Source organism: Callionymus lyra, chromosome 2 (assembly GCF_982586985.1).
Source record: "Callionymus lyra chromosome 2, fCalLyr1.hap1.1, whole genome shotgun sequence".
In the NCBI taxonomy this organism is placed as follows: Eukaryota; Metazoa; Chordata; class Actinopteri; order Syngnathiformes; family Callionymidae; genus Callionymus; species Callionymus lyra.
The window spans coordinates 2,855,924-2,865,517 of NC_141819.1; the positions used below are offsets into that span (position 1 = coordinate 2,855,924).

General features: G+C 39.0%; 1 protein-coding gene across 1 annotated transcript in view; it reads right to left on the minus strand.

Moving 5' to 3' along the window:
- Positions 1-1,103: 1,103 nt before the first annotated feature.
- The window catches only part of fgf22 (fibroblast growth factor 22), a 42,855-nt gene continuing 34,364 nt past the window's right edge, over positions 1,104-9,594 (minus strand). Inside the window, exons 2-3 of the mRNA XM_087782131.1 lie at positions 3,836-3,939; positions 1,104-1,361 (exon numbers count right to left, since the gene is read on the minus strand). Of these exons, the coding sequence (XP_087638257.1) occupies positions 1,167-1,361; positions 3,836-3,939 (299 nt within the window). The 3' untranslated portion in view covers positions 1,104-1,166. The remainder of the gene's footprint in view (positions 1,362-3,835; positions 3,940-9,594) is intronic.

Here is a 9,594-nt window from a genome sequence, read left to right on the forward strand (position 1 = left end):
GATCATCCATCTACCCATCTGTCCATCTGTCCATCCATCATCCATCCATCTTTCTGTCCTCCCAACCACCCATCCATCCTTTCTTCAATCCATCTTTCCTTCCATCCTTCCAGCCATCCACCCATGCATCCATCCACCCATCTTTCCTTCCTACCACCATCCATCCATCCATCCATCATCAATCAAACATCATCCATCATTCATCCTTTCTTCCTTCCTTTCATCCTCCTACCCATCTGTCCATATATCCTTCCATCCTTCCTCCCTTCACACCCATACCATCTTTCCATTCATCTTTCCATCCACCCTTCTTTGCTTTCGTCCACCCATCCATCCTTCCATTTGTCCATACTTCCTTTTCCACCATCCACCTTTCCTTCCTTCCTTTCATCCACCCATCTTTCCATCCACCTTTCCTTGCTTCCTTCCATCCATCCATCCATCCAGGATGAAGATGAAGACGAAAACAACTGAGCTCCAGTCGCTACATTAAAATGAACAAACATTTGTGTCTATAACTCCAAAAAAGCACAGATTACTCTGAAGATAATCCAACATTAGTAGACATGAGAGTAGAACACGAGTGAAGTTTGCTCAACATGTTGAATGTAGGTGATGTCGCAATAGTTGCAATGTCAGAGTTTAGTTGTTGAAACATTTCAGGAGAGGAGTTCGTTGTGAGAGAAGAAAACCTGAAGCCATGACGACGTGCAGAAGCTGTGGCGAGAGTGATGTGAGGACACATTGAAGATCACACAGAACGAGATCTGATGTGGATCAGATTCTCTTCATGAACACTCGTCATAAGTGGGACCAGATTTGGTTTCAGAACCAGATGTAAACAGGAAATGCTGTCACAGATACACGACATAAATAATGCAAGAGATTACAGACTTAAAACACGTGACCAACAATGGAACTGAGACACGTCGTACAAACTCGACGATGGTCAGATGCCAAAGTGTCACCTTTTAAAGCCCACTCGGTTTCTTCCAGGACCAGAACATCTCAGTTCGAAAGGCTCTCAGATCTTCGTACCGCTCTGTGGTTCACAATGGAAATAACTTAAAGCACATATAATTCAACTACTTCTACAGAAACAAACCAAAAATGTCTGCGACACATGAAAAGTGGCCGCCTCGTCCCGGGGTCAGAGTTCATCGCGGCTACGAGGGCAGCATGGGCAGGAAGTGGGTCGACGGGTGTCGTCGCCGGGCCTTGTGACCTCGCCGCGGCTTCCCTCGCCCGTTCAGGGAGACGAACATCTGGCGGCCGCCGTGCTTCCAGCGCAGGGAGGCGTAGGTGTTGTAGCCGTTCTCCTCGATGCGCTCCTTGAACTTGCAGCTCGGGCTGTACTTCACCTGCGAACACACACACACCACGACTGCTTTTACTGAACGTTCTGCTGACTCGCCCTGAGAGGAGCTCACGGGTTAACGTCTGTTGTTGCAGTCGAACGTCACGAGCGTCCAGTCGACGAGTGATTCCAGGATGAAGCCGTCGGACAACATGTTTTTGGAAGCGCTCAAAGGACGAATGAACTTTTGTCTCTCACGCGTCCTTCAATAACAACGTGAACATATTTGGAAATATCTGAAGAATGTGCTGAGTAAAGTACTTTATAGCAACATGTAAGTAAGTAATTTTCATTTATATAGCGCTTTTCCAGACCAGGGTCACAAATCGCCTAAACAATCCAAACAATATTCAATAAAGTATATATTTTAAAGATCAAGATAAAACTGATAACACAACAGGAGTTCCAGAAACTCAAGGAAAAGCCTGAACAAATGAAAACGTCGTAAGATGTTTCTTGAAGGAGTCAGTAGATCATCAAACAAAAGAGAGAGGAAGATCGTTTCAAAAGGCAACAGCCTGGACGTCATCTGAGCAAGAGGAGGGTTTCATCTTGTTCACTAGAGCCGAAATATCACCCAAAGATACAGCAGTGAAGTATTTACTGAAGTATCTGTATTTAAGGTAAGGTAAGGTAAGGTAAAACTTTATTGATCCCTCAGGAGGTCTCCTTCGGGAAATTGTTTTTTACAACAGCCAGCAGTTTTCCATAAACAATAAAAAATAATAAATAAAAATAAAATAAGAAGAAGAACATAAAGAGAAAAAGAACAAGATGACACAATCTTAGTCTACAGATAAAGACAAAGAACATAGGCCAAAGAAAAACAACAAAGACAAAGGATACAAAGACTAACATAGAACAGAACATCCAGATACTTTCACTCCACTCCTGCCCCCGAACTCAGAATTGTACAATTTAATAGCCCGAGGGATGAATGAGTCCCTGAGTCTATTAGTGTTGCACCTGGGTAGGAGCATTCGTGCACTCATTCTGCTTCTCTGCTCACTGATGACAGTGTTCAGAGGATGACTGTCATCATCATGATGGACAGTAGTTTGTTCAATGATCTCCTCTCAGCAACTGTCACCAGTGAGTCCAGCTTCATTCCAACCACAGAACCAGCTACATTTATACTTTTATTCAAGATATATTTTAGAGGTATAAACTTCAGGAAAGGGTTTTATACCATCTTCAAACATCATTGTAATTGTTCACAAACACACAAACACACACACACACACACACACACACACACACACACACGCCAGAGACCGGATATGACGACACAGACCACAATTATAATCAGAACGTGAATCAACAAAATATATTTTATCAAATTAATTAAATTTAATAAAAGTTAAAAAAACTGCCAAATCTGTGGGAGGGCTGCGCCCCAGCGCCCTCTATGGTCCAGCCACCACTGCCTGTTACAATTCCCATCTGAGAGAATGACCTGTAGGTCGTCTCTCCAAGAATGAAGTGTTGATGTTTCTGATGACTGACCAACAAATTCACCAGATATTTTTGATATTTAACCTTTCCTTCCAGAACAGTTAGTTTAGGGATCGATAATGTTCTTATCAAGTCTCTTATTTGTAAATATCTAAAGAAGTGGCTATTTTTGTGTTTGAAAAATGTGGCTAAAGATGACGTCACCAGAGGCTCATCATCTTCATCAGGGACTCGTCGGCCTCAATAGTTCCGCTGTCATCGACGCTCGAACGTCGCGAAGAGCCGACCTGTCGACGCTCGTCCTGGAGATATTCCCACGCTAACCTCGGCCACTTCAGCCGCGGGTGGTTTACCTTTGATCCGACGCTTGAGCCGCCTTGAAAGACGTCTCTGTCTCAGATCCATATCTGTTCCGAGCGAGAGCTGCAGGATCTGAATTCAAAAGTACGACGAAGCTCTTGGTTGCTCCTGGATAATATTGTCACAACTTGTATCTTTGAATTTGTCTTAATCATCTTAGAACTGTGTCTGATCTCTCGACACCAACCTTATCGCTGCACTTTTTACTTTGTTTTATTTTTATTTTATTTAGGCATATTTGTATATAGAGGTATTAGCATTATTTAGATGTATTTCTAATCGTTTTTTAATTTTCTTTTATGTGTCATTTCTCAACCATTTGCTTCCTTGTATGTTTCACTTCAGACTCTGTTCGAACAAATGTGTTTATGTATCAAGTCTTCCAATAAAAATAAAAACATAAAACAAGTGTGTTTGTCTAAAAACAACTGAATAGTAAAACATTGATGAACACAAGTCGCAGGAACCTTTGACGTGACCCCCGTCAGGTCGGTCTTTCTACGGGTGCGTGGACATGATTGACGGCTCCTCTCCGGTGAGACCTGGTGCAGTTCCACGGTCGGGACCCTTACACCTCCACCCTTGGACGACCCCCCAACCCCCCCAACCCCTCGGTCCTCCCACGTGACCTTTCGAGACAATGTCGCCGGCTTGTATACGCACCGATCCGAAGAGGGAGCCTTTCTTAGACATGGCTAAGTACAGGCCGGTGCTGACGGACTTGATGGCCACGACTCCCACACTCACGGATCGGATTTCCATCAGACCTGCGAAATAAAAGAGGGACAAGAGTGTGTGTCAGAGGCGTCTCGGGAGGTTCCTTCTTCAAAAGCATCATTAGTCATTATGATACCAGAACCCCCGCATGGGACGCCGGGACCAGACACGTATGAAATCACAGCGGGAGACGTTTACTGCGCGACTTGAAAAACAAATGTAGAAATGAAACAAAAAAAGATAGTTCAATATTTAATAATTAGTGGCATTTACTGAAAAATATCATGCGGAAATCGCACTGTTTACGAGTCTTGACATGATATTATGTTATACTATGTTAATCTTTGTATCTTTTGTCTTTGTTATTTTTCTTTGATCTATGTTCTTTATCTTTAGACTTGGATTGTTTCATCTTGTTCTTTCTCTTTATTTCTCTTTGTTCTTATTTTATTTTTATTTATTTTTTTACGAAAAATTGCTGTATTGCTGTGTCTGATTGGAAAAAAACATTTTCCGAAAGAGACCTCCTGAGGGATCAATAAAGTTCTACCTAATCTAAGCAAACCTAAATTACTTTTATTATGTATATAACGTTTAATTCTACCCACGACTGAACCGCCCGCAGTCGGTGAAAAATATTGTCGCCGACATTTGAAAGAATCCGTCGAAAATTGTCTTCACTTACACAATATTAACGTGGAAATCAACACTTTGACAGCTAATGATGGATAATAATGTTTATTAAGCTCCTTGTTTCGATAGAAATGAAAACATATCTTAATGATACTATGACATACATCATTCAGAATAAACTAAATTATTAAAAAACCAAAGGAAATCTATTAACAAGCTCTTGTCTTTACCATAAGGTCTGAATTAGCGGATTAGGTTCTGTTTTAAGTACATCTGAGATACTTGAACATTTATCATAAACACATACAATGCATAGAATAAAAAAACAAACAACTAAACTTTTTTTTTAAACTAGTGTAAATACCTCAAACTTGTAAAAAACAGAACTGCTAACTGACCTTCTACGCAGAAGCGAACGTTTAGTATCAGGTGTGATTATAATCACGGTCGCGCCCGAAGTCATCTTCAGAGACGACGCTTCTCTTACTTCTGCGGCCTGTTTGATTGATTTACATAAATGTGACACAAACCAAGATTACGATCAGAACGTGAGTCAATGCAAATAAAATGTATCCGCGAGAACAATTCTATAATCATAAGAAATTGTTAATGTTGACGATTATTCATTCATTCATTCATTTTCTATCGCTTTATCCCTTGTGGCGGTTGTGGGGAGACTGGAGTCTATCCCAGTATCATAGGGCGAGAGGCAGGGGACACCCTGGACAGGACACCAGTCTGTCTCAGAACACACAATACACACAACCATTCACACACACACTCATACCATATGTACAATTTCCCAAAGTTCTCAATCAACCTCTGTATGTTTCTGGACTGTGGGAGGAAACCGGAGTGTCCGGAGTAAACCCACACAACACTGGAAGAACATACAAACTACACACAGGAAGGTCACAAGTTGGCTTGGACTGGAACCAGCAACCTTCTTGCTGTGAGGCGACCGCGCCACCGTTGATGACGACAACAAACTAAAAAAGTAAATAATAAATAAAGTAAAAAAAGATAAAGAAATTAAAGAAGCGCACCAGCCGCCACTGAACTGAGAGGTTCAGGCTAGTAACGGGGCCTTGAACCTGATTCCCTTCTGCCTCACTTGGCCTTGGTTGAAGCTCTGAAAAAAAGGGAGGCCTTTAATGACGAGGACTAAAAAGAAGAACCAGAGCTGAGGAACCATCGATGCCCAAAGACAATCGGGAAATGGAAAGACTTATTGAACGGGTCGAGCCGTGACCAGCACCGAGGTCTTATAACAAACATGGTTCGGGTTGAGCTTGGAGAGACGGTTCTGCCCGAATCAAGTCCACCTGGCAGAACAACAGGAGGTTCACGTTCCAGGAGTGTCTAGTGCTACTGGAAGTGCTATTTAGTGCCCAGGTGCAGGAAACAGTACGGAACCGACCACCAAACTTAAAAAGGATGGCAGCCTTTCATCTACTTGGGTAAACCAGTGTACTGGGGTCGCAGGGCCACAGGAAAGCTCACCCCAGCTTGTCACCCGTCACCGTCGGCAACTCCTTAGGGAAAGATGGTAGAACCTCAACTGTGTGTTGGGGTGAGTCCCACCCTATCTAGTTAGTACTTCAACCTTCATCCTGACCGAGAGGCGACTTTCCTTGAACGGTTGATAGAAGCTCTCCAGGTGAGTTAGGGTCAGAGGTCGGGCTCATCTGCCGCCTCCGTCCTTCACTCAAGATCCTCTCTTGGTTTTGCGGTGAGATCATCAGGCCTCAGACGGACACAGCGGTCGGGCAGACGGAGCGTGAGGTAAACAAACGACAAACTTCTTTCTTCTACATGACAGGACGGTGTAAAGGAAGCCGCTCGTCGCAGCTGCAGGGAGCCTGGACATTCCTGCCGGTGGATCAGGTACGAGTCCAGCTGGACCCCCATCGTCCTCTGATCCTCCCGGGGAAACGTTAACACTTTGATGGCAGCTCGGCTCTTTACGAGCCGTGTTTACAAACACCGGGTGTGCGAGGGGCACCTGGAGGGTCCGAGGACCTCGTGAGCAATTAGCCCGTCTGCCGATCGCGGCGCTGCAAGGGTTTATGGGGGATTAGAACAGGCCAATGAAAAGCGCTGGTGCCTGAAAGTGGTGCCAGAAGTCATTCCCATCAGTTGTTGCTGTTAAACAGAAACTCTTTTGCTTTAACCAGTTGATCAATGACGTCTACAGAAGCTGAACATCAGTTGATGACGACTGTGTCTCAACAATTGACCACGACTTGAAACAAAACACGGAGCAGTGAGTTGATAACACAAGAACAACTGGTTTAATATGATGTAATCCAACAATTTTCAACTATAATCAAACAATTTTCAACTATAATCAAATAATTTTCAACTATAATCAAATAATTTTCAACTATAATCAAACAATTTTCAACTATAATCAAATAATTTAAAATATAATCAAACAATTTTCAACTATAATCAAACAATTTTCAACTATAATCCAACTATTTTCAACTATAATCAAATAATTTTCAACTGTAATCAAACAATTTTCCACTATAATCAAACAATTTTCAACTGTAATCAAACAATTTTCAACTGTAATCAAACAATTTTTAACTATAATCCAACAATTTTCAACTGTAATCAAACAATTTTTAACTATAATCCAACAATTTTCAACTGTAATCAAACAATTTTCAACTGTAATCAAACAATTTTCAACTATAATCCAACAATTTTCAACTGTAATCAAACAATTTTCAACTATAATCAAACAATTTTCAACTATAATCAAACAATTTTCAACTGTAATCAAACAATTTTCAACTATAATCAAACAATTTTCAACTATAATCAAATAATTTTCAACTGTAATCAAACAATTTTTAACTATAATCAAATAATTTTCAACTATAATCAAACAATTTTCAACTATAATTAAACAATTTTCAACTATAATCAAACAATTTTCAACTATAATCAAACAATTTTCAACTATAATCAAACAATTTTCAACTGAAATCAAACAATTTTCAACTATAATCAAACAATTTTCAACTATAATCCAACAATTTTCAACTATAATCAAATCATTTTCAACTATAATCAAACAATTTTCAACTATAATCCAACAATTTTCAACTGAAATCAAACAATTTTCAACTATAATCAAACAATACTATAATCAAACAATTTTCAACTATAATCCAACAATTTTCAACTATAATCCAACAATTTTCAACTATAATCCAACAATTTTCAACTATAATCAAACAATTTTCAACTATAATCAAACAATTTTCAACTATAATCACACAATTTTCAACTATAATCAACAATTTTCAACTGTAATCAAACAATTTTCAACTGTAATCAAACAATTTTCACCTGTAATCAAACAATTTTCAACTATAATCAAACAATTTTGAACTATAATCAAACAATTTTCAACTGTAATCAAACATTTTTTAACTATAATCAAACAATTTTCAACTATAATCAAACAATTTTCAACTGTAATCAAACAATTTTCAACTATAATCAAACAATTTTCAACTATAATCAAACAATTTTCAACTGAAATCAAACAATTTTCAACTATAATCAAACAATTTTCAACTGAAATCAAATAATTTTCAACTGTAATCAAACAATTTTCAACTATAATCAAACAATTTTCAACTATAATCCAACAATTTTCAACTGAAATCAAACAATTTTCAACTATAATCAAACAATTTTCAACTGAAATCAAACAATTTTCAACTATAATCAAACAATTTTCAACTGAAATCAAACAATTTTCAACTATAATCCAACAATTTTCAACTGAAATCAAACAATTTTCAACTATAATCAAACAATTTTCAACTATAATCAAACAATTTTCAACTATAATCAACAATTTTCAACTGAAATCAAACAATTTTCAACTATAATCAAACAATTTTCAACTATAATCAAACAATTTTCAACTGAAATCAAACAATTTTCAACTATAATCAAACAATTTTCAACTGAAATCAAACAATTTTCAACTATAATCAAACAATTTTCAACTGAAATCAAACAATTTTCAACTATAATCAAACAATTTTCAACTATAATCAAACAATTTTCAACTATAATCAACAATTTTCAACTGAAATCAAACAATTTTCAACTATAATCAAACAATTTTCAACTATAATCAAACAATTTTCAACTGTAATCAAACAATTTTCAACTATAATCAAACAATTTTCAACTATAATCAAACTATTTTCAACTATAATCAAACAATTTTCAACTATAATCTAACCATTTTCAACTATAATCAAACAATTTTCAACTGTAATCAAAAAATTTTCAACTGTAGTTTTTAGGTTTTAGTAACAATTGAGTGTGTATAAAGCACTACATTTACACACTAAGAATTGAGACGCACTTAAGCTCTAAAAATTCTAAGTTTAACTTCACAAGTATTTGATTTGAGACACAGCTTGATTGTGACGCCTGTGAAATAAAAAAAACCCATTAATTTATCATTTCGACCCCGGAGCCGTCGGTCAATTAGCCGCCGGCTTCCGATTGGCTCTCAGGCCCCGGCGTCTTCTTCCGTTCTGCCGAGCGAGCATCGACCGGTGGTCCGTGGAGCTCCTGAAAAGCTACGTTTGGCTTCACGCTTCTGGCAGCATCTCTTAACCTTTGACACGTTTTGGCCGAGACCGTCAAGACGCCGCAGCTGCCATTACCAGCGAATCCGGCGCCATACAAGCCCAGTCAACTGTGGACTCGCCGGTTCTTCCTCCTCTATGGGTCTCTGAGAACCCCACAGAAAGTCTTTCTACCCGGCCTTTTTTACTCTTTCTTTTCTTTCCATCCCCCACTTTTTTTTTTGGACATTAGCCCATCGTCAGATCATTCAGGCCTTTTCTGACCTCGGGGAGAAAAAAAAAAAAAGGCAGAAATGAAAGCGAGCGAGACTCTCACGGGTTCCTTTTGTCAGACCCGTGGTATGGAAGGAGGTTCAGGGTCTTTGTTACACCTGAGGAGCGAAGGACATGGACCAGATCTGAAGACATGAAGGCTGTTTTCAAAGGTTCCTTCCACTA